Here is a 25,964-nt window from a genome sequence, read left to right as displayed (position 1 = left end):
TTTTGTTTATATTTCGCAAGTTAGAAGATATCATTAGTAATTTTAATTCTACAATGTACTTCAATCACTTCTGCTTAAAAAAAAAAAAAAAAACTTTATTCTTGGGTTAAGATTTTTTCGGACGATTTTCTGAAAAACCTCTCACAAGGAACCCCTATCGAGGTCGGAAGTGCAATCTCTAGTAAGGCTCATTTGAAAGTGTAGTGTGAACAATGATGACAGGAAAATATTAGCTGCTAATGGTTCACCATGTGCATCAGGAGGGCGATAGAAAATACGTGTCCGGGAGGTGCAGAAATCAACCTTCTATGGGATATACGTAACACACTTCACAAAATGGACATCATCGACATTCACGAAATGTTCAAAACAAACCATTAACTTGCATCATGAACTCCGAATGAAAAATGACGCAGCACAGTGATTTAACTTCTCCCGAGAGTACAGTGTTGTAGGATTGGAGTCAAGTTCCGTTTTGTTAGTTGTTTTTCGGTGTGTTATATTTTCGTTGTTACTATTCGTGTTATTGTTACCGTTTTAGAATAATTGTTGAAGTGGTTATTGTTGTGCAGTGTTATTATTGGTAATTTTTCAATGCTTTTTCAAATACTCATTTAGTATGTCTTCAAAGTTTGGGAACATTGTTGGTGAATTTCAGCTGTTTGACGTTTCCCCAAGCGTGCGCTCGGGAAGCGGCTCCACGAATTGTACCGAAGTTTTCCGGTGCATCTGAGCTCAAGCAAATTATTGCTGTGATTGGTTTAGAGCCGAAGCTTCACGACTGGGCGCGAGTGCTATAGAGAGATTGCACTTCCGACCTCGTACTCAAGGGGTTCCTTGTCAGAAGATGCTGTTCATATTTCATAAATATACAGGGTTTCGGGCTAAATCTAACAGTTGATGGTGGAAGATAACGGAGTATATGACTCAAACGAAGAACATGGAAAGATGGCATACGGATGACAACAATGAAAAGAGAAATGATTCGAGAAAGGGACCCTTAGCATCCACAATTAAGTTCAGGCAGCTCCGGAATCTGATATGTGACATGCAACATCTCCCGAGGAGAACCTCACCCACAGAACCAGATTCTCACATTTACTCACATCATACTACGGTGTCGCGCCTTTCATATTCCTATCTTGCCTCTCTCTAATGTTGAGGGACTTCGAGATATGTTCATCTGATTATAACAATTGCAGTGAATGCAATCCCCTACTCCTTTTTCTTCCCTTCTAAGGGAAACGTCGAAAAACGCTGAAATCTAGGAATGCGCACGAGACGAGTCGAGACAGGATTTTCCCGACAAAATTCGAGTCGAGACACCGCTCTCCCAATAGAGAAATATACAGTTTTCGAGTCGAGACATTACTTTTACAACGCATTTTCGAGACGAGACAGACAGAAATATTGTTTCGTGCTCATCCCTACTGAAATCTATCTCTAATTATTTTAAATTAAAAGCTTAAATACCAAATTTCACGTCTCTAGCCTTAAGAAATTAAAGATATTGCCATCTTACGCGAACTTTCACAATTGCAACACCCACCTTTTTTTCTTCCCACCTTTCTTCTTACCTTATAGAGAAAATATTATTAAATTCTGAAACACTTGTTTAATTATTAAATGGAAATTTTAAATATCAAATTTCATGTCTCTAACCTTAAAGGCTCTTGAAATATGATCATCCTGTAACAACAATTGTAACTCTATCCGTTTGCCTTTTTTCTTTCATTCTAAACGATATATGAAAAAAAAAACGGTAAACATGTGTCTAATTGTTTTAAACTTTTACAGGTGGTATGCCTTTTGGGATCTCATTTATTAACGGTATGGCAGACCGGCTCATATCAGTCCTATTCGACCACTGCTTAAGAACCAAACTATAAGAGTATATGAAGTGCCAGTGATTTTCAATAATACTAGTATACTGTATTCGAATAGTAGGACCTATCAAACAAAGTCAAATTTGAAAATAACTTTCAATTTTCAATTTGACAATATGATAGGTACAGGGGCGTGTAGTGCATATTACCACTGTTACCGGCGGTAACGGTAAAAATACGACAGTTTTCGTTGTTTTCATATGTCTCTAAATTTCATCATCAACATGGGAAGATGTTTACATATTTTCGTTTTATTTATTTATTTTTTTTTATTTTTTATTTTTTTTTTAAAGTTCGGACGGCCTATGCCGCATTTATACTGCCAGCGCCAAATAGGAACATACTGTTGTTGATACCGTAGATTTCAGAGGTAACGCGAACCCCGTTAGCGGTCATTCACTCCAGAAGCACCTTTCAGCGTGCCAGCCAGAAGCATCCTGCGCGCTCGTATTTGGACGTTCGGAATGGCCCTTATGTTACCGTTCGGCTGAATGGAACAGGAAAAAATGGGAAGTAGTTCCCTGTCAACATAAGGAGAATCTAGAATATCATCAGCGTGTTTATTCTACTCGCTCTCCTCTCGCTATAGAGGATCGAGCTGGCAGTGTGATTCAACTATACTGTTTCGTTTGCTTCCTATACTGTTTCGTTTGCTTCCTAATCCAAGTATTGAAACTTGGCTGTAATTTCAGTATTCGTAAAGATACTGGTATTGTCTTAACAGTATACAATTTCATAGTAATGATAATTACAGAAGTAAAGATGTTTCCCGGCGCTCTTTCTAATTCGTATATTTATTATTATTATTATTTAGGATTTATGCTAATTAAGTTGAAAATATTTTGTTTTTAATTTAATATAGAATACTTTCGATTCAGCAAATTTTCAGCTCTAGCCTACTAGTTGAATTTGCACTTTGATGCAGTTTGATGTGTTGAAAAAGAACTGTGCAATCGTCTTCATCATACCGTAGTTTGACTATCCCAAATTGTGTTTTACAGTCTGACTAGTTTTCAATACCGAAAAGTTCTTGTTCAAACATACGATTGAGCTTCGGTTATGGTTGGTGAGGTAGGAAGCAGCAGCCTCTTGTTAAACAAAGATATACAGAAGTCAATTTTTAATTTTTCATTGTCATGCCCATAGGCTTAATTTAGTGTTAGAAAAGTCCGTTGACTGTACAAAAGGGTGTACATTTTTTCTAAAACTATGTTGTGACTTACTTCTTTATTCTCGAAGTCTTCAAAAAGAACAAATGGCATGGACTAGTCGCAGGTCCGAATCGAGGGGGTTTAGGGGGCCGGATCCCCCTAAATTTATGCTGCCCCCCTTAAATTTTCACGGTAGGCTTGCAAATAAACTATAATATGGTGATGAACTATAAAAAGGTTGGATCGCCCCCCCCCACACACACACATTGGGCTGGCTACCGGCCTGTGCACTCAACAAAAATATCCCAACAGCCTCAAACACAAGGTGGAACTATAGAAGTAGGATAAATTATGTGCTGTATAGCTTTAAAGATGAACTGTTAGGACTCTTTAAATCCATGATGAAAACATCGACGAATGAGATTCTCAAACAAGAGTTCACGCAGCAAAATTCTACCAAACCTTTCAAAGTTTTCTGACTTCAATTTTTAACTTGAACTGTTTTATGTTATAGGATCAAGATAAGAAATCTTTTTCAGTATCTTACAGGAGGAAATTCATGATGTAAGTTCTGCAGAAAAAAAAATAGATGACTTGAAAAATATCTAAGATCATTGAGAGACGGTTTCGATTATATTTAGTATAAAAATGGAAGAACCTGAAGAGTCACACTTTTCAAAAAGATCAAGGTAAATGAAGTGGGATTTGACTCCCTCCCTAAAAAATCGTTGCCAATGCCTATAGTCTGAAATGATTGATACGCTAAAAGAAAAAAAGTACTAGATTCTCTGATATTGAAAAACTAGATATATTTGTAATATCATCAACCGGTAACAATTGTGAAAGTGTCACGCCACGCCAGTGGATAGGTATATATGTAGAAGTTTAGTATTGCTTCACCACGAGATAAAATGAACAGTGCCGGTTAAAAAGGGAAATATGGGTTAATTAATTTCTTATTGGAATATTTAATTTCAGTAATAGACAAAATAAATCAATAAAACGGAATAAGAAGAAACAGTTTATTACAAATTTCAGATTAATATTTACAAAAGAAATTAATATTACAATACTGTTACTCGTAAATATAATTAATTACATATACATAGATCAATGTTTACAGCTTGCGTAAAAAAAATAGTGAAAATATATAAAATAATCACTGAAAGATTAGATTTATATACACAGTACATTACAGAGTTTTCACTTCTGTCAGTCTGTCCAATGGAATAGGAATCTTCTCTTCAAATAGCCTTATGTCCCGAGTGTCCCAGTTGGAATATTTCAGCTAGTATTTTAGTTGAAAACAAAGAGGAAGTATGGTTCTAGGTTCATGATAGGCGTTTGTGCTGTTGAAACTTTCGTGTTAAAAAAAATCCGACCATCCTGACTAATGTTTTTTTTTCCTCACATACAAAGCGAATGATGAGCTTTCAGGCAGATCAGAATCGAACGCACTTTAGTGATTCCCATATCACTTTGAAGTATGCATCTCGTCCTATATATATTTTGCTAACAAAAGACGTAAAAGTAAATTAATCAACTCATGAACCAAGACTAATGTAACTCTGCAACCACAGAATAAATAATTCTACCATACTTTTTATTTTTAGAAAAGTGTCAAACTTTTAATGCACTCGTAACGATACCTCGTATTATGTAAAAGAAATATTTATCCCCATTTTGCTTTGGTCAGTTCTCACATAGCATACTCATTATCCTCTAATGCAATATACTCTACTACCCAAACATAACATTATCATACTGTATTATGTACAAAAATAGTTTGAAGTAAAAAGGAAAAAGGGAAAGAAAGAAACTAAGAAAACTGAAATCTTAACTTTAATATTGTGCAATTCTACAATATATATATGAACCTGAAAATGAATTGATAATTAATGAAAGTGAATACGGAGGAATTAGTGGAATAATAATAATGGAGAAGCCTGAGCTAAGATCAAGAATATGATGTTGTCCACAACACAGAAATATACATGAACTGGAATAGAATCAGAGGTCTCTCTCAGAAGAAGTGAAAGCTGTACCATTGAGCCATCTCATCCTCATTTTATTATAACTATAAATGAAAGTAAATGATACTGAAATATTGCAGTTGCTGAAATTAGTGTTGCCCACATGACAAGAAATTTTTTTCGTTCCAAAAACAAGACCAGAATTGAGACAAGAAGTGCCTTTTTAAACTCGAGACGAGACAAGAAATATCTCAAGTCTCGTAGCAACACTAGTTCATTTAAGTCTTAGATAGTAAACCCTGTTTAGCGTTAAATGATGATTGGATCATTTATCAACGTTTAAAGATACACAAGTCATTACACAACAATAACGTTGTATATTTATTTATTTCGTTTGTAATCAGAGCAGCCGTGGGCAAGCATTTGTTATAAAATAGAAGAAAAAGAAAATATTTAGTAGATCGATATAGATATTTTGTTCCATGGTGATGCTATGGTGATGTTCGCCGTTGTCAAGGAAATTTATACAATATAATTGTGACTGTCGCCATAGATGTACAATTCAGTGTTGCCACATATACTGATTTTACAGGAGATTTGCTTTTTCTACGTTCTACTGATCTACTGCGAAAGAAAATGAAAAATGAACAATCTCCTGCTTTTTCCTTACTTCGAGGAGTTGAAGAAATATATTATTATTAATATTGAATTTTCAATGTTTCCTCACATAAAAAGATTAAATTTCTCTGTTATAGTACACAAAGCTCTGTAAAACATATAGTTATAGAGCTTTACTGTATATAATATGAATCCAAAGAATACAACTGTACGTCATCTTCTATAAGATTCGTCTATATTCTGACTTTCTGTAAGATTTACAAGTAAGTGTTGTTTAGATTGGGACTTGGGTTGGAAGACTGGCTTAGATCATTTCTCCACGATCGTCAGCAAGAAATCGTCTTACGCCACGATCACGTGTGACTGTACCATATAACTACGTTATCGTTACGTGCATGAAAAGGCATTTTCAAACTCCACTTTGCTCTTCACTACGTTTTACTTCACACACGTGTGTATCAAATAATATTAATATAAATCGGAACTTTCCCTTTTATTTCCTCAACGTAGTTAATCGGAAATGAATTCTGGACTGCTTGTTTTGATACTACTGCCCCCTTAATAGTGGCAAATTTTATTGCCACCCCATTCAAACGGATTTACATTTAAACGCCACCACTGTAAGTGTCTACTGCTTTCTCCTGTTTTTTATCTTCGAATTTCCTGCTTTTCCAACTGATTGATCTGGCAACACTGGTACAACTTTTAATAGTGCAGTAACATACGTTATTATCATCAAATATAGAGTTTTTGTGTATTCTAAACTGATGTATGTTTCCTCAAACTATATTTAATTTATGTAATATATATATATATATATATATATATATATATATATATATATATATATATATATATATATATATATATATATATAGATAGATAGATAGATAGATATATTAGATAAAATGAAAAGAGAGAGAACTCCAAAGAAAATGCAAGTAACACGATGCTAGCAACATTCTATATCAAACTTAAGTTAGCCACAATCAATGAACATAGAAATGTTCCTAGACTAAAGCAATAATAATAAATTGGGTTTACCATGAAAGTTCTTTGAGAATTCAATTAAATTTGACTTATTACAAAGTAAAGCGTATAAATTACCTTCAAAAATATGGTACACATTATTGCAGATTGTATTTATATTATTAAATATTTAAATATATAATTTACTCTTCTACATTCGTTTGGAGACTTGCAGCCAAATTCCACCTTTAGCTGCTAAAACTCTTGATTTATTGTCAATATCTAAAGGAATTTTCGTTCGTTTTGACACACTGAACTGATATTTCGAAACTAATGACGCAAGGCCTATTTTGGATTGCATCAGTCCAAATCTCATACCTGAAATGACAAAAGAAAGAATTTAAATTGATATACACAATATACAGTTACAAATAGCTTTTATTAATATATGGAATCTGTCAAAGCATGTTACTTTAAAGAAATGAAGCCCCATTTCGTAAGTTAGTACAAGGATTAGGTATATACTACATCACAACCTTAATATATATTACAATAAAGGACAAACAAGTTTCTTGCACATATACAATTACTGAAGATGCCTCAAGTGGTTGCCTTCAACAGTTACACGCATATCAGAACGGCAAATGGTTGCCTGAGCAACGTCTCATGGGGAGGTATTTCGCTCTTTAAGTTGGTCAAAATTCGAAATTAAAAATTCTAATAGATAATCAATTACACCATATCACTTGTTAGACAATAACCAAGTTATCACGTGATAACCACCCTTTTTAGCTCATACCAGCAGGGAAACTATAAAGTTCATTGTGGGATTTTTTTTCTTAAAATTATAGAGAAATAAATTCAAGAACCTCTCAAGAAGTGCATTAGAGTCATTGTAATTCGTCAGCAATTCAAACCAATTCCTATTGCAGAATGACTTCTTAAACTCAAATATTTTACCTTCAGCGATAGACCTAGAGACTACTATTTTACATTCTGTAGACAAGGCATCAACGTCCTTATTTAATAGTGCGTCATCCAATTTTGCCTATACACAATCATGATCCGAAAATGGAAATATGGATACATCGCAAAGAGTTTAACTTAGTACTGGTCACTCAGTCGTTATGAACGCTTTTCTGCTCGGAATAATGAAAGTTTGTGACTCTATTTTAAGTGTTTTGTGTGTTGTGCAGTGAAGTGATTTACAATGCTTTTAAAATTCCAGATTATACTCTAGATTTGAAAAAAAAAAAAAAAGAAGCAGAATTTCATTATAGATCTATGAAATCCAAAGTATTTGAGTCTCTATGTCAGTATGCCTGAAAAAGAAATAATTGTTTCAAACTACAGTATGGACTTTAAGCAAAGATGTATTTTCCTCATCGAATAGCCTTCTACTTTGAAGATCCATTACTTACTAGAAAATCTTGAAGATGAAATATGTCATAAATGACTAAGAAATGGACTCGATTCACATGTGCAATAAATACGCCAAATGAAAACATTGTTTCGTTTGGAGAATTTTCCTTGAGGTTCTCCGTAAATTATCCTATTCTTCCTTTGCCAATTTTCCCTTCGAAACTTTCTTCCTTTATTTTAATATGTTGTAGTAGACACTAATCATAAGTAATATTTTATATTCTAACTAGTTACCCTCATATATTCCATTAACTACATATATACCCAATATGGAAAGTATAGGGTTACTCTTAGCGTTTGTTAATAATCAATAAATTGAAAATCTTCTACAATATTATCAGCATCTAACAAGAGAAACAGTCAAAAATGATTCTGAAAACCTGATATAAGATTACAATTATGAATATTCCAAATAAATGGTGCTGTATATTCTATGCTTGGGACTCTGGAAACATCCTATGACCAGTCAAAACCAGACAGAATTTCTGTAGTACTTGCATAATTGCTGCCATTGACATATGCTGACATTTTTTATGTTCCTACTCCCACATATACTCCTTACATAAGTTCCTACGCAAACAGCATTTGGAAGCTATACGTGTCCAAGAAGTCCTTCAGATTCGGAGTGGACAAAACGGATTTATCAAGATAATTATCTTTATGTACTCTAGAAAGTTAGGTCAGAAGATCCTCTTATATAAATATATGTTCGCCTAACAGCGATGCATATATTCTTGTAACAATATTTGTGTAAAAGTGTATACTTTTCGTAGAACTTGTTTGTTAGAAAAGAATAACTTCAAACAACCAAGTCAAATTCAATCAACACACGAAGTCTTCTTTGCTTAAAAGAGAAAGAGAGAGGAAGGAAAAGAAAACGAGTCAGAAGGAAAAAGGACAACCATTGTCTTTAAAACCATTTCCAAAATGGATTGGATTGGATTTTGAATTTAGCCGTCCTTCCAGCAGCGATGCTATATAAGACTTGGACTTACAGATTAACATTAAATCCGAACCACATGAGCACCCTTCCGGAAACGAACCCGGATCTCCCACGCCAAAGGTGCATATGCCAACCGCTTAGCCATGAGTGATCTTATATTTACAAAATGGAACTTACTAACCAGTCCAAAGCTATATATACTTCTAATTTCTAAAGAACCTTGTATAAAACCTTAGATTTTTTTTTCTATACAAATAATGCTCCCTTCATTTTATCCCTTACTGAAAAGAAAAATAAAACCTTCGTACCGAATAAAACATGATTATTGTATATACATTTTACTCACCAATACATATTCTGGGACCAGCTCCGAAAGGAAGAAATGCAAAACTCGGTCTGTTAGCTTTAGTCTCTTCTGTGAATCGCTCAGGATCAAATTTTTCTGGGTTTGGATAATATCGGGAGTCTCTGTGTATTGGAAATATAGGTAAAAGAATCATCATCCCTTTCTCTATGACATGATTAGACTCAGGAATCCTATATTCTTTTCGACATATTCTTGTTACTGCTGTAGCGGGTGGATATTTTCTTAAAGATTCTGAAATAAAGTGAAAATATTTATTGAGAGATTTTAATACCAATAGTAAAGAAAATATACACACATCAAAGTTGAAACTTCACAATGAGAAAGATATCACTTCATTCTCATAAAAATATTCAGAGTCATTCAAACAAGAGTAATTACGACTCCTAGCTAGTTTTAAAATGTTTAATGTGTCTCAATTGATAAATGTGTGTTATTGAATTTTGATGATTTTTTTTAAAAACAATAAAATAGGAAATCTATGTGTTATTTGTTATTTGGCATAAAGTATATGAATTGAGATAATTCTTATGGCTAGGAAAAAAATTAAATAATTTTTATATTGCAAGAAAGAAATCATAACTACCGTCAATTTTAGACATCTTGGTAGATAATAGATATAAACTGATCAAAATGTTCAGAATATCAATATTGTGAAAGCAGAAATGACAAAAAAGATTAAAAGAATTATACTTTTTAATATACGAGAAGAAATATAGTTTTCCTATATTTAATTTAATGGACAGTTTATAAAAATATGTTCTATATAGTGTGTTAAGACTAAAATTTTAGAAACTATTTGCTGTTTCAAAAAATATTACAGAAAAATAAACTTAATATGTTTGTTTCAAACTCTCCTCATCGCTTTCCTTCTTTGTATTAGTCCTCACATATATATTATTAATATCTTAAGCGTCATGTGTATATTTGTTAAGCACACTTCACGTGTTATTCAATAGGCCAGTGAGCACTGCTGACAAGGAGAAAAAGATTTGATTTCGGGACTCGGTGTTTGAGGTGTCAAAGTACTATCCATATCACTACTTGCGTTTGTATACCATATAAAGACTGTACCGGTAATCAGACTTCGCACACACACAGAAATCTTATATAAAGTTGGTTTATGTCTGAAATACTATTGTTTTAAAAACTTGACTTTAAACTGTAATTTGAGAATAATGATATTAAAAAAATAATATTTCTGAACACACATACATCCAGGCTATGGTATAGAACAGTTAATTTATAATGAGAACAATTAATTTCTAACGGACGTGTAGCTAAACTACACTTTTTAAACATACGAAAACTATAAGTAATGCCGTAGTTGTGTAGATCTTCAGCGTACGTAAAATATACAGGCAATTTAAAACCTTTTGAGATTTTGTTTCTGTTTTGACCAGTGTGTTAGTGACACGCTTGCTGTTATTATACTTGTCTGTTACTACCATTACTATTTTTACTTGCTACATATTAAACATATGTTCTCTATATTTATGACAGAAAGAAAGTCTATTATACAGTCACTAGTTAACATTGGATACGTACTCTTTTTTCAGTAACTTCGGAACAACTGTACCAGTTTTAATTAAGTTACTTTACCGTAAGAAGAGCATAATGATCTGTACAACGTTGAAAACTGGAAAATTCTTTCAGAAGTGACTAAGAAAGAGAAACGTAAAGTGTGTGTTTTCCAAGTTTCCATGGTAACTCTTCAATTCGCGTAGTAACAATAAATGAGTAACGTAATAATTTAAGTTCAAGGAATAACGAAATTATTAGATTTAAATGTTAATGATTGAAATTAGTGTTCAAATATTAGCTTGTAATATTTTCAGTAGTTACATGATTATGTAGTAGAGCAGGGCAGCAACACATATAATTCATAACCCGATTGATGACAGTCTGATTCATAACCCAATAAATATAACTGTTAAAGTCATACTCGGCTATATCATTACCAAAGGGAAGATCTTGGGGCCATATCTTGAGTTACCACCACTTTTGGCTGTTCCTATCAGTAACTGCCGATTCTTTAAATAACCTAATTCTTAAAGAAATGAAGTCACAAACCTCCCGTTCTAATGTGCACTTTAGTCTAACTTAATTATAATAGGCTTCTAGATTAAGTGTGTTCACTGTCCTACATATAACTATCCAATGTTATTAGGATAAGGAATACTAAGGATTTAAATCTCAACTCTGATAATCAGCATCTGTACTGGGATGAAACGGGAACTGTAAAGTTCAAAATGAAATCTTTGAGTTTTACGTCCCATGGTTATGCCGCCTAGGCTAAAGGAGACGGTGGTGATGAGAAATGAAGAATGGTGGAATAAAGAAAGTGGAAGGAAACGGGAGAACCCCGAGGAAACCCGCGCACACGGTGTTTGTTCATCACAAAGTTTACATGGAGGGAGCTGGGATCGAGCTCGGGACCCCATGCACCAGAGGTGAACGCTCTACCACTGAGCCACCGCGGCCCCCAAACTATAAAGTTGAATGTAGACTATTTACGTTTATCTTTGACGGTAGCGACATCCTGCAATGTAACACTGAATCATTTACTACATTTACTACTGACACAAGCGGCGCCATGCTAACTGTAAAACTTTTTTCTTCCACCGCATCGACTGCGACGTTTTCACTGATTACACGATTATGCAGTAGGCAACAGCGCATATAATAGAAGCTACAGTACTATAAAAAGTCAATACACTTTTATTCCTACAGAAATAAACAGAATTGAGAATTCCAATAACATAAAATATTTACCCTGTACAACCATATCGAGATATTGCATTTCTTGCACAGCATCGTAGGTACATTTGCCATTATGTTTCTTCAATACTGCATCTGTTTCATCTCGAAGACGTTGCTGGATATCCGGATTCAATGCCAGTTCATACAAGGCAAAACTTATGACAGATGAAGAGGTTTCAAATCCAGCCATGAAAAATACAAAAGCTTGAGCTGTCAGATCATCTTGAGTGAGCTCTGAAATTATACACAAAATAGTTCATCTTATTTAGCACACGTGAAATTGAGAATTATATATCATATCATATCTTATAATTCCTGTAGCAATTCATTTACTAAATGTCATATAAGAATACATATAAAACGTTTGTATATTGTTTACTTTTGTGTATATAGGAAACGAGAATATTCGGAGAAGCTTGCAGTTCATACATAATATAGATACTTCATACACAACATAGATAGATTCACTTCATATAGATACATAATAGAATCTACATTCTTATAACAACTAGTTTAAAACAAAACAAAATCTATAATATATTAAGTCAGTACGTAGACAATGTTTAAAATTTAGTTATATAAATGATAGAAATGATTACTGTAGATTACGCGCACTAACTACCATAGACTTTTTACATCTAATCAAATTATTGTTTGTGTGAGAAAATAAACGTAACACTAAATATTGTTAATATTTAGAAAGAGTTTTATTGCAATGAGGACTTATAGCCTAGCTGCTGATGTTCTCAGTAAACAATAATCAATCAATCAATCAATTTAAAATTCTAAAAGAGTAGTTCTTCATATATGTGTTGTATGCGGATGAATTACAGAAATATTTATCTACATAGAATGAATGTAACGATGTTTGTCCACAAACTCCGCCTAAATCACAGCACCGATATTGATGATTTTGGTACATGAGTTGATCATGACCTAACGTAGGCTTTTATCATGTTACTTTGGTTAAAATGTGTATCATAAGAGGGAAGCGGGTAACAAAATTTATGCTAACAATCGACTATCTCAGTATCCTTTCAACTTAGGAAGATTAAATTTGGTATATAAATTCATCATTTATTATAAGTAGATCCTTGTCTCAGCATTTTTGAACATTCCCGTTTTAGTGGGGTGACCTCTGTCTTTATATTAAAATAGATCCTATCTATATAGTATATTAATATAGATATTATCTATATATTACAATGTTTGTAGTCAATAAAAGTTTATACGTTTGTGGACGTTTAAATGTTTTTGCCCAATCCCTTCGACATGAGATCCCGGAAATCACAAATGCTAGAAACATGCCGTTTTCGTTGATCGATTCCAATATTTGTGTAGATTGTTCAGTTCTAATTGAATATTTAAAAAAATGGCCGTTATTTATTTATTACAGTTTTTAGGGAAAGCGTTGATTTTCTTTTAAAAACCATCATATCCTTCGAGTTATACATTCTAACACCACACATTCGTATACGGGGTTAGTATATCTTTCCGGCGTTTGTTTAATGGTCAAATTATAATGAAAAACGAAGGATAACCATTTCTTCAGTCTAAGGTGAATCATTATTGTTTGCAGTGTTTTGCCCAATGAATACCATGTATCACTGACTTATAATTAATTGTGTGTGTAATGTATTTGCTTATTACATACTGCATGCAAGAAGAAAGAAAACACTGATCATACATGAATTAGAAACCCCAACCGGAAGTAGGCTCCCATCTTGCAAGCGGTGCGAGATATTGAAAGACTAACCGAAAAAAATTTCCCCTTATGGTGCCCCTTGCCGATTTTTATCAAGACTTCTTTTATTCGTGTCTGTAAAGTAATATGTACAGATGTTGTGAGGAATGACATGCTTGAGGATTCATGCTCATATGTGAATGATGCGGTGTGTAGAGAGCGCAGGTTCAGCTAGTTTAGCTTAATATGCAATTTGTCTACCCACTGATTGTTTAAAGGGTTAATATCTATGCTGAAAAGATAAAAAGAAGCTTACCAAAATTAAGTTGTTTCCCAGACGATGCTACGTTTCCGGTACTTATATTTCGTACGGGTTCATCGTCGTCATCAACTTTACCAGTATTCTTCAGTTGAATTAAAAGTTGCAGAAAATCGTTCCTCACAATTCTGTTACTTTCTCTGTAATTCATTGTATTTTTGACAACAGAACGAAAAAAATCTGTGGCAAAATCTGGAAGAGCTCCGAACTTAAACCATCGATGAGTTAACGGAATCATGAATCCAATTGCTGTTTTAATTTGGTGAACTATTGTTGGATGGAACAACTTTTTCCCAACTTTTCGAAATTCTGTTTCAGGATTTTGGAGACTGTTACACTGTATTCCAAAAGCACAAGATGCAATTACATCAGTTGTAAACCTAGCCATAACGTCTTTTACCTCAAATACGGTTTTGTCTGTAGCTAGACCTTCAAGATATTTCACCAGTTCCTCACCACAGCCTTGCATAATAGAAAACATGTTTTTCATCTTGCCTGATGTGAAAGTGGGGCTCAATTTATTGCGTAAAAATTTCCATCGATCTCCATTGAGAAAGACTAAATGTTTACCATTCAATGGATCAGCCTTTTCGTCAATCTCAATGCCTCGATCAATAAAATGATCAAAGTCTTTCACAAAAATATGCTTCATCAACTCAGGATCTACAATGAGCAATAATGGTTTTCCAAACATCCATATCCCGACATATCTTTGTCCGCGAGATTCCTCATAGAGCTTTTGTTGTTCTAGTATATTGGATTTGCCCAGTATAACAAAGTCTTTAATGTCTGAAAAAAGTGATCTAGGATGTACGTGTGGAAATCCTCGTTTCTTCCAATAATCATAGTTGCGTGTTATATACAAATATAATGTTACTGATAATAATCCTAAAATTAAAAGTATATTTGGGAAATTTGTGAGAAACCCTAGTTCCATTTTTGTCTCCTTGTATTCCTTTAGCAGAACATAGAAATTTAAATCTGCAACAGAAGAATAATAATATCAGAATTTTCAACTACCACAGAGTAACATAAGAACTTACAATTCTATTTGTGTTAATTGTTTATATAACTCACGTCTCGAATAAGTGGATTAATGTAAACATAACCCTTCACCTACCACCTCACCTTGATTACCACTCATCGACTAAGAGTGATTGATATTCTCTTTAACCCTTAGACGCGCAGTTTTGAGTATCTGCAAAGCAAAATTAAACGATATATCGACATCGATTCCTTCATCGTGGACTGCTGCTTGTCTTTTTCCTGTTACGTCGAAACTTGAATCTAACACATACCGATTCAAGTGTGTCACCACGTGCTGCTGAACTTCGTCAACAGCTTGATTTATGTCCTCACGAGTTCATTTCGGACATTTTTTTTTACTTTCCGTTGAAGTCTTGGAAGTAACAGTTTGACTATTTTTATAGTGCTTCCTTATACTTTCGTGCTCGCAAACAAACAAATTGTAACACATAATTGTTCATTATTTACGACATACTTGTTTTTTCCTTGAATTTGCAGATCTGCAAAATGAGCGTTCGTTAGCTCTGTGTCTATCACGAGTTTGCAGATGTGCAAGACTGGCCCGCGTTTTGTGTAGTTTGCTTATTTTGCACTTTTGTGTGATTTTGAATTCAGTGTTCAGCAGTGGTTTGTTTTGGAACGCTGAACCGCACATATCTTATGTGTTGGTAAGTAGTTAGTTACGGATAGTGTACTGTTCAGCGGATTATATAGGTGCATTATTGTGTCCATCTGACAGTGAGAATGGCCTGGAGTTTGATGATACTGATGACAGTGGACTACGAAAATATTTCCCTTGAGCCACTTTCTGATTCCTTGTAAATAAGTGGAGAAAAGTGGAGAAATTGTTTCCTTATAAATAACACATTACTTAGTACACCAGGAACAAGCTGCCAGCCTTCTGACTTTATACAGGATGTTTTCAGTTCAAGCAAGAATGTACCTACTAATTCAGAAGATACAAAATCAGGAAACCCCTCAGAGACAAAGGTGACAAACAAAATTTCTAACAAGAAGAGGGATGTTTTATAGAAGAAAGCAAATCATGACTTTGAAGGTACTAGTTTTATGTTTCAGGGAAGCACTAAATTATCTCAAGATATCTTGGAACTATGAACTCCTTAGCAGTTTTTCAAATATTTTTTACAGATAAATTGTTGACGAAAGTTTGAGATGAATCCAATTTGTATTGGTATCAAAGCGATCCAGGTGTCAGAAGGAACTCCATCGATCACTGGTCAATATGGAAGCAAAAAAGAACTACTTGTAAATATTCAGGTTATACCTTTGTACCATGTGAAAAATGTCAAGTAAATCTCTGCCTCAACAAAGACAAAAACTGTCTCAAAGCTTTTCATTGCGAACCATAAGGTATTTGTGGTCCGTTAAATATATATTCCTACCCTTGAAGTTTAATACTCATAGTAATACTTTATTTTACTTTAGGGGTGAAACATGAAACATATAACTAATTTTCGTATTGATGAAAATACTTTCATGAAAACCCAACATTAAGATTTACAATATTGTAGATTATCCTTAATATTTTGTAAAACCAACGCGCAACTTTGTCCATATTTAAAGGCAATTGTTTTTAGTGTAACTAGAGACCTAATAAACTTCTTAAAATGTTTCACATTAAAGGAAAATATGCGCGCTTAAGTGTTAAGGCAGAACATGTTGCCGCCATCACCTTTTAGTGGCTTTAATGTCAGGTAGGCAAGAAATGAATATGTCAGCAAAGGAAATAGAAGAGTAATATGTGCAAAACTGCTTTTAAATTACCTAATTTTTCGAGTTAGTAATACTAAGGCTAAATAAGCGAAAGAAAATCTATGACTGTATTATTATACAGTATGTCTAAGCTTGCCAGAAAGTACAGTTGATATTGCCCTTATCCTGATTTTTTTATAACTTCAATTGAAGTTTCATATTTTCAAGGTGCAGACCTAGGTCCCAGTCCTCTATAGACCTATCACTAAGGACAGTAATGTGTTAATAATTTAGCATCAGGGAAAATTCAATGTAAAAATTTACAAAAATTATGGGTGGTGATTAAAGTTGAAATAAAGCCAGTATTTTAGAAAACAAAATAGAAAATTTTGGGTTTTCTTGGAGGGAGGCAGGTTTTATTTTATGATTTTCTTATTCAGGTATGTCGTTTGTTTCCCTGTAGTGGTTTCTACAATTTAAAAAGATGTGTTTTAAACATTCAGTACTTGTGAGTCCTATGTTCAATTCAGGCTTTCTTGATTTATTTTAGTACTGGCATTATTTGTTGCCAGCAAGTGAAAAATATGGAATCAACTTTAACTCGGTAGTAGAACTTTATTATTTATAGAATTCCTTCTTTCTTTTCCGTTATACAATGTAAAAGTATTTGAAGTAAGGAAGTTATTATACGGTTTTAGAATCTTTGTCCTCTTCAAATTTTGACGGTTTCGATAAATATAGTTAAAATAAAGTTTTAATTTATTTAGACCTATAAATTTTAAATGATAATTTCGTTGCAAGACCTCTATTACATGTTAGCATTATTAAACTTTGAAATATTCTTTTCTGATTGACTGTTAATCTAATAGCTCCATAAACAATTCATTGGAACTAGGAAACCCATTGCGTCCACCGATTTGCCCTTTACTTTTATTCAATAGCCGATTTTATATGGCTTTTGCATTTTTTTTTCTAGGATTATTTTCACTTCAGAACGCAGTAATTAAGTATTTTTTCTATGTGTGTGTGTAATAATGGCAAAATAAATGTAGAATAATACGGTTACCTCACCACTAAAATTAAAACATTGAAAAAAGCCTAAAATTTCCCATACATTGTCTTTGCTAGGACTTCTCTTGTTTGTTTGTTCGTTCGTACGAGCCCTTGCATCTCACGTGATGAAAGGTTGTAGATCTTATCATTCTGATTTTTCTGACTTGATTGATCGGGTGTTGCTTCAGCCTGTGATTTATCGGATAGGTCTTTATGTTCATTACATCTGGTCAATTTAATAGTGTGCAGATGTAATGAATTGTATCATAATTTCAGATTTTGCCCAGGGGTAGGGGGGCAAGATTGAGGTTAACGTTTTCTATTGATATATTAGTATACAATTTCTTAAAATGTATCTATGTATTTATGAGTTTTAAAATAACATGTTCTTGAAAACAAAACAAAATTTTGTTTTAAAATACTGTAGTTATTAGCGGAACTATTCATGGATATAAAAGATTAATAAGAGAGACAATAGAAACAAAGCGATAGCACCGTTTGTAGAGAAGAGAGTTTAAAATTAAACGAAAAATCAACATTTTGTTACACTTACGTGTGAAATTAATTCAAGGAAACATGTTTTAAATTTTAATTAAACTTAACATTAAGGCAATCTTTGATTGTTCATATATTTTAAAGTATGACTTAACAATTGTATAATAATAATCTAAATTTATTGTATTTCTTGATTACAAAAACAGTAAATCGCATTTGCACAGCTAGCAAAACAATCACAACATCAACTTTTTTATTTAATTGTTATAATTCCAAAAGTTGTTCATTTGAAGAATATCATTCTGGTATCCACTCTATTCTTGATTTGGAGAGGTTAATGTTGTAAGCAGGACCACCCACATGTTTCATAGTCTCCCAGATGAATTGCATGAGCCCCACACTGTTGCAAATTCCACTGTTTGTTTATGAAAATAACCAAGTAAAAAACCAAAAGTCGGCCAGTTTCTATATTATCAATTTAGTAAACTTCATCCTTGTCACCGAAGAGTGGAAGGACTTGTTTAGAAAGTCCCAAATTTCTACATTTTAAAAATTTTATTTTATTTAACTTAATCTCCAGAAAACATACGAGTATTTTGCCTTTGTCCGGAAATTTAAATTTGAAAGAAAATTACAATTGAATAAAACAAAACTTAAAGAAATATAATTATATTTCCATGAGCCCGGGACCACCAAATTTGTTGAGGTTGACTCCCCTTGCGGGCGGCCCTAGTTATTGGTGTTAATTCTACAATATTATTAGCTATTAACAATAAAAAATGTCTAAAAATGAGACATAGATCAATCAATAGATCTCAATAATTTAATCAAAATCATATGGTTGAGTATAAAACCTTATGTGAAGTTTTCGAGAAAATTGAATTTGTTTGTCAACCTTAAAATTTGATGATGTCCGCCTACTACGCCATGTGTTAAGATAAAACTGATTCTGAAGGATACTATCAGCATGTCTTTCATTACACTGACATTAGCAAGATGACAGATCAGGCCCGCAGCCAGCCCAAAAATGTAGAGGGGGACGGTAGAAGTTAAGGGACCCCAATTCAAACATATCATAGTTCATTTGCAAGTTTACCGTGAAAATTTTAGGGGGCCAGTAAAAATTTAGGGGGGCCCGGACCCACGTGGATATGGGCCTGTGACAGACATCGTTCGATTGATGAAGTATAGTCCTAAACTGTTATTGGCTCTTGAAGTTTAATTACTGTTTAACTAAAATGATGTCCAAAGTTAATAAATACATCAGTCGATAGTCGACATTAAACTAAACAAAATGACATACTTGAGCTCAAATTCCTATGAATAGTGTTCTAGAAAAATTGATGAAAACGAATTTTATGGCGTTAAAACGTATGTTGGGTTCGTTGTCAACACTGCTGACTAGCAGATTTTTATCTATTATTGATTGTGTTCTCCTGACGGTGACACTAATACCCCTAACAGTTTCACACAAATTATTTGTAAATTGTATTATCACGTTTGTTGAGGGAAACTCGAGTTTGATTCCTGGTGTGAGTTCATGTGGTTTGAGTTCTACGTCCACTCCTTACATCCCTTCATGCTGAAAATGGGACACCAAATTCCAAATTCTTGCAACCGATCATTTTTTTTTTTTTTTTTTACCTTGATCTAATAATACAGTTCCTTCGTTAAAGATAGAAATATTGTTACCGTAGCACTTAAACTGACTAAAAACACAATTTGATTTGATTTTGAGTTTAGCATTCCTTTCAACTGCAAGGCTATATGTGACGTGGACCTGCAGCTTAACGTGGGATCCGAACCTCATGAGCTCCCACCAAGAATCGGGTGCATTCCATGCCAAAGACGCGTACACTGACCGCTTAGTCACGAGGAACCTCGATGAAAAACGCGAAATTGTGCGCTAATTCAGTATAAGTTGTATGAATTTGTTTCGTATTAAAAACAGAACATAAATCACAATTTTAGATGGCGTGTATTTATTTTCTTGTTACACACAAGTCGAAACAAAATTGCCTCAACTGGGAAAATGCCGTACCCCATTTTTTTCACCAGTTTTACCGTTTTCACCTAATTTTCATTCTACCAATTATTTTAGTTCATTAACACCCACCTTTAACCTCCAGGACAAAATCTTACTGTTAGGACATAAAACTAAAAATCTTCATTTTATTTCTCATTAAAATGCCTTTTCATTATAATCATTTTATGGTGCTGGGTTAACACTGAAAATGATTTGTATGGGAAGGATCTAAAACTTGGGAGTAGGAGTCCAATAGTACAGGACACTACGTCTACGTAGTATTGAACTGGTGTCATTATATGTCCGAAAGGACGACAGGCATGGGCGCCTGAAGAAAATTTTCTAGAAGGGTTTTATCTCCCTGCTTGCTATATTACGTTTGGTATTTTTTATTCGTATTAAGAAAAGCTTAAGAAATTCAATACATTTCCCTGCCCGTCCCCCTTTCGAGTGCTCATGAGGACAAGTAATTGTTAAGTACTACTACTCATATTCTCAGCTTTAATATATATATATATATATATATATATATATATATATATATATATATATATATATATATATATATATATATATATATATCGAACTAGATTGTTTTTAGAAAGAAAGGAAGAGTACAGAATAAGTGTAAGATCAATCTTTATGCTACATCAATGATTTCTCAGTTAATCAATATATGTCGAGTTCCAAAAGTTTGGGAAGAGGTCCGGCCTTCGTGGATCTCCCGCGTGATTTCCACCAGAAATCAAACTAAAGGGCAACACGTACTAAAAACATAGTCATGTTGATGTTTTCTTCTTACTATGCAATAACTAAACACAAACAAACAATACATGATTATGTTTATGAAAATGCTACTTTAATCTGGTAGTAAATAAAACAAAACAAAAATATAAGGATCACTCACCTACTACTCGATATTCAAGAAACTTAAAATATCATTATAACGTAGTGGGAAACTTTTCTTTATGAAGACAACTGCACTATAGGAATAAGAATCATCTTTATAAGAATTGGAAATTTTCCAAGTTTCCTTTTCTTTCTTCTTTTAATATCAATTATATTGTAGATAGGCCTAATCCTACATCATCGTGAGTTAACATTTCTGATAAGTTGAAGTAGAAGTACGAGTAGCTATACGATAACATACACTCACAACAACAAACGCGACGCATACTTATTAATAACTTTTTAAAAACAAACATCACATCTCGTTTCTGTTATATCCATGCTCATAGGTGGCGCCAGAATTTTCGACGCAAGTCGATTTTTCAGCCGGCAAATGGGTGAGCTCTCCATTTATAAAGTTCGTTTTCTATTCATTAAATTTTAAAAGTACAATCTGCCGGTTATCTACTACATTCACAGAAATTAATATTGCTAATTATAATAAACAAAACGCAACAATTAATAATTTAATAATTTTTAAAAGTGAATACGAATAGTAGGGCTAAGAATCAAATTTTGGAAATCTAAAAATACTAGTAAGGTGTGACTAAAGGAATTAATAATCTAATTTTATACTTACTATTGAGCTTATGTGCTAGACCAGCTAAGTTTACCTGGTTTACTTTTTTCTTGTGATAACCAGAAATTTTATAAAGTCTGTTACCGCCCATGTGACTCCAGATAAATTTTAGAGATGAAGATTACAGAAGTAGTGTCTCAATCAAGATTGTTAAAGGAATTAACATTAATTTGTAAGAGTTCATGAAAGATGAATCGAATTTCTTCGGCAAATACGTTACAGCTTGTTATAAATCGCATGGGTTATCTAGAGGAAGAGTTCTGTTGTTTTCTCAGATTCATTAGCAATTGAGTAGTCTAGTTCCAAAACGACTCTTGTGCATTTACAGAAAAGCCAAAAAAAAGCAAGAAAAACTCTTAGAATCGATGCGTTTTGTAGAACTGGAAATATTTGAGGATTTCCCAGTTTTATACATGAACACACTGAAGTATTCCCAGTTCTACAAAACATGCAGATTCTACATTTTTCCTAAGTTTTTTTTAGGATTTTCTGTAAACAGACAAGAATCGTTTTGGAACTGGGCGAGTCAATTGATTAAGAATGTTTAGTCACTTCCTCTGGTGGCTGTCAATTTTATAGCTGAAGAAACATAATCATGGTTGTTCTAATTTAAAGCACAATTTAATCTTGGATAGCATATATATTTTAAAACTTTATGCCGCAAAGTATATTCTCTACACTAGAACGATTCATGTTTAGTGTTCAGGACAAACGTCAATGACATTTGGATTTTTGGAGGGAATTTGCTAGATCCTCCTTAAAATGGTGTTTATTAATGGAGTTTTATTGTTTGGCGTCTACCTGATTTTTAAAACCATATAAAGCATTTCGCGTTACATCAAATAACTAGTTGTCACTTGATATGATATCATATTTAGGTGCTCGTAAATATCCGTATTCCTACAACATTCGTCGCTAAACTTTGTAAAAGTAATTCGTGATGGAAAATAAACGTACACATTTATCATGCTTCTCAACCTTAGACGACCGTTTGTCATTGTTAACACGGTCCTCTTTTCTGCAATGTATCTTAAGATTTAGTTACTACAATGATTATGTTTAGTTACTGTTAAATATAAAAAATGAAGTTTGCACCAAAGCTAATACTACTACTACTACTACTACTACTACTACTACTACTACTACTACTACTACTACTACTACTACTAATAATAATAATAATAATAATAATAATAATAATAATAATAATAATAGCTAATAATAATAATATTCCTTATACAATTGCCATCAAAACTTTATTTTATGTTAGTTAGCTTTGTTTGACATATACTTCAAATGTTTTAATACAATAGTAGTATGATACATAATACTAATAAACTTAGTAAATAATTTATAATTAGATATAATGTAATATAGGTACTTAAGCAAGTAAATTATAATAAATAAGTACTTGTCTTTAGGATAAGTGAATTATTTTCTGCTTTTAGTTTTCAAAGTCGCTAACTATATAGGCTACATAAACAACATTTTACGAGAAAAAAGTTTTGTTATTTTCAAAATTTCCAATTTTATAATCTTATTTTTTTTTAAGAAAAGGAAATATAAAATTGTTGTTGCAAAATAAGTAATTACATGAAGTAGTACACATTTGATGGCTGCTATCATACCGTCCTGCAGAGTGGGCAATTGTTCTCGTCCGGCTTTTCTTTTCTAAAAGGATTGAATTTTTAGAAATACATGTCAAACCATTATATTTGCCTATTCACACAATATAATCTATAATCAATATATAGATTATTTTTTCTGTAACATATTTGTATTAAATATTATAGTTGTGCAGTGTATTTACTGTAGTTAATAAAATTATGAAATGTAGTTAAATAATTGTTATTTTATATGAAGTATACATGAAGCACTTACACATATAAAGGTGTGTCTATTCGCAATCAATTGTATCTGTATGTTGGTTTTCTGCTCCTCTTAGGAGAATTCTGTTGGCGTCGCTGAGAAGTGTAAAGTTTAACGAAACAATCTTTATAAGTAATAACATTTTGTATTCTGTGACTGTACCATTTAATTAAGAAAGAATGTTTGGTATCTCTCCGAGTAACCTCTCGTAGTACTTTTATAGGTAACTATCGTACTACTTTCTAAATTGTTGAAGTACAATTTGCAATAAAACGTTCTAAGTCTTCGAGATTGTATTAAACTTTGATTCAGAGTACTGTACTGCAAAAATCTCTTTACTACATTTCCCAAACATTTCCCCAAAAAAAAGAATAAAATTGTGCTTTCGCGTTCTTGTTTATATATAATTTCAGTGTAACTGAAATTCATTTTATCATTCTTCATCTTCCCAAATCATAATGCTTTCTCCCGTTATCAACAAAAATTACGCCGAACAAGGACATATTCTTCTATTCCTAGTCAATTTTTCAATCGGTGTCCATGGGTCTACGGATAGTCTACCCCACCCACCACTAAAGAGTTACATTCCAAAGTTACTATAGAAATCTATAGTAGATTAGTGTGAATGAAATGCCTAGGTGAGTTATTTCCAATGGCTTAAATAAATTTACAATATCTAGTTAATCAAGGTAGTCACCGTCTGAAATCACATACTTTTGCCATCACTGAACCAACGGAAGAAGAGATATCGGGGAGTACTGTTGATGAGGAAGGGTTTTATACTGTAACCCATACCTTCTTACCGTCCAGAATCAGAGATTCCCATAGGCGGGTTTTAGCACCCATGAAATTGTTTGGGGTGGGGGGCTTATTTTTTTTTTATTTGAAAAGTTAGAATTAAAGTGGAGGGTGGTAGGACAAGAAAGGTACAGTTTTGGAGGGCAGAATGGTAAATTTTTGGGAAGATAAGTACATTTTGGAAGAATACAGGTACATTTGGATGAAAGAATGGTAAGTTTTGGAGTGTAATGATAAATTTGGAGGTTACGCCTAAACTCTTGGACACGAATGGGTATTCCTGTGCAGAACGACTTGGCAACCAACAGGTTAAAAAAATATTTCCACTTTTAAGTCAAATCTTGATCATAATGGCCAACTACACTCTCCCTGTTACATATGGAGTTAAGAAAAGAAACAAATCAAATACTTTCTAAAATTTTTATTCATGAACCGGATATAAAATACTCGTGGATCACCATTTGGCCATCACTGGATTAGAACATGCTTTTGAAATTGTATACTGGTTTATTTTTCCGTACTTTTTATTTCTTAAAAGACAGTTAAATGCGCTGGCAAAGCTGAGAACTGAAGAATTGTATTTTGTATCTGAAATTTGTCAACGCCGTGAACTTTCTTCTAAGAATGAGACAGAAAAGAGGACCTTGAGATGAAGGTCAATCAAACCGAAGCAAATTCACTAATAATACTAGTAAAATTGAATAATAGTAAATGTGAGAATGGGAGAAATAAGTCAGCAAAGAGGATGTACAATTTACAATTAGAGTTAGGGAGGTAATCTACTATTAGTATCTAACTCTATTTGGCAATCTTTTAAAGATGTAATAATTGTGTAAAAGATGTCCTACTTAACAGTAATATGTCACAGTCCGCTAGTGAGTTGAATAAATTTACTAAAACAAAAGAAAAAAGTCATGTATCAGTATGTTTATTGTAGAATATCTACAAAACAAGCAGATTTATATATAATTTTTTTAAAATTTTTAACAAAATGATTATAGCTATATCTGAAAATAATTTTCATAAACTTACGCATCAATTCGCTTTTCCCAATAGAAATAGCAGACCTAAAATATACAATATAATCATTCTCATAAACTTTGGTAATATTAATTATTGAAATTCATTTAGTGACTGTGTTTTTATTCATAATGAGATGTAAGAGTAAAAATTGTGTTTCTTGTTTATGGTCAATAATTCTCATAAGGTTCCTCGTGGCTATATGAATAGTGTACGAGCCTTTGACTTCGGAGACCTGGTTTCGACTTTCGGTGGAATCCCTCATTAAGCTATAGGTCCACGTCTCGTATATACTCACTGCTGAAAGGTATATTTAAATCAAATCCAATCTGCTCGGTAACACT

General features: G+C 33.0%; 1 protein-coding gene across 1 annotated transcript; it reads right to left on the bottom strand.

The window, feature by feature from the left end:
- Window positions 1-4,045: 4,045 nt before the first annotated feature.
- LOC145668549 (cytochrome P450 6j1-like) lies at window positions 4,046-21,420 on the bottom strand. Its single transcript, XM_081736537.1, has 6 exons — window positions 21,313-21,420; window positions 14,090-15,073; window positions 12,102-12,323; window positions 9,309-9,560; window positions 6,736-6,975; window positions 4,046-4,549 (listed from the first exon to the last, which is right to left on the bottom strand). Exons 2-5 carry the CDS (start codon window positions 15,027-15,029, stop codon window positions 6,809-6,811), a joined length of 1,581 nt encoding a protein of 526 aa, XP_081592663.1. The 5' UTR covers window positions 15,030-15,073; window positions 21,313-21,420; the 3' UTR covers window positions 4,046-4,549; window positions 6,736-6,808.
- Window positions 21,421-25,964: the final 4,544 nt, after the last annotated feature.

Source organism: Thermobia domestica, chromosome 13, assembly GCF_964235325.1.
Source record: "Thermobia domestica chromosome 13, izTheDome1.hap1.1, whole genome shotgun sequence".
NCBI lineage: Eukaryota > Metazoa > Arthropoda > Insecta > Zygentoma > Lepismatidae > Thermobia > Thermobia domestica.
This window is presented reverse-complemented; position numbering and strand designations above follow the sequence as displayed.

Excerpts from the sequence above, each read along its gene's own strand:
- LOC145668549 (XM_081736537.1), bottom strand. The coding sequence starts at position 15,029 with ATGGAACTAGGGTTTCTCACAAATTTCCCAAATATACTTTTAATTTTA. Across the intron at positions 9,561-12,101 it reads TCTCGATATGGTTGTACAGG|AATCTTTAAGAAAATATCCA; the intron begins GTAAATATTTTA and ends ACTTTATTTCAG. Across the intron at positions 6,976-9,308 it reads TGGTCCCAGAATATGTATTG|GTATGAGATTTGGACTGATG; the intron begins GTGAGTAAAATG and ends TTGTCATTTCAG.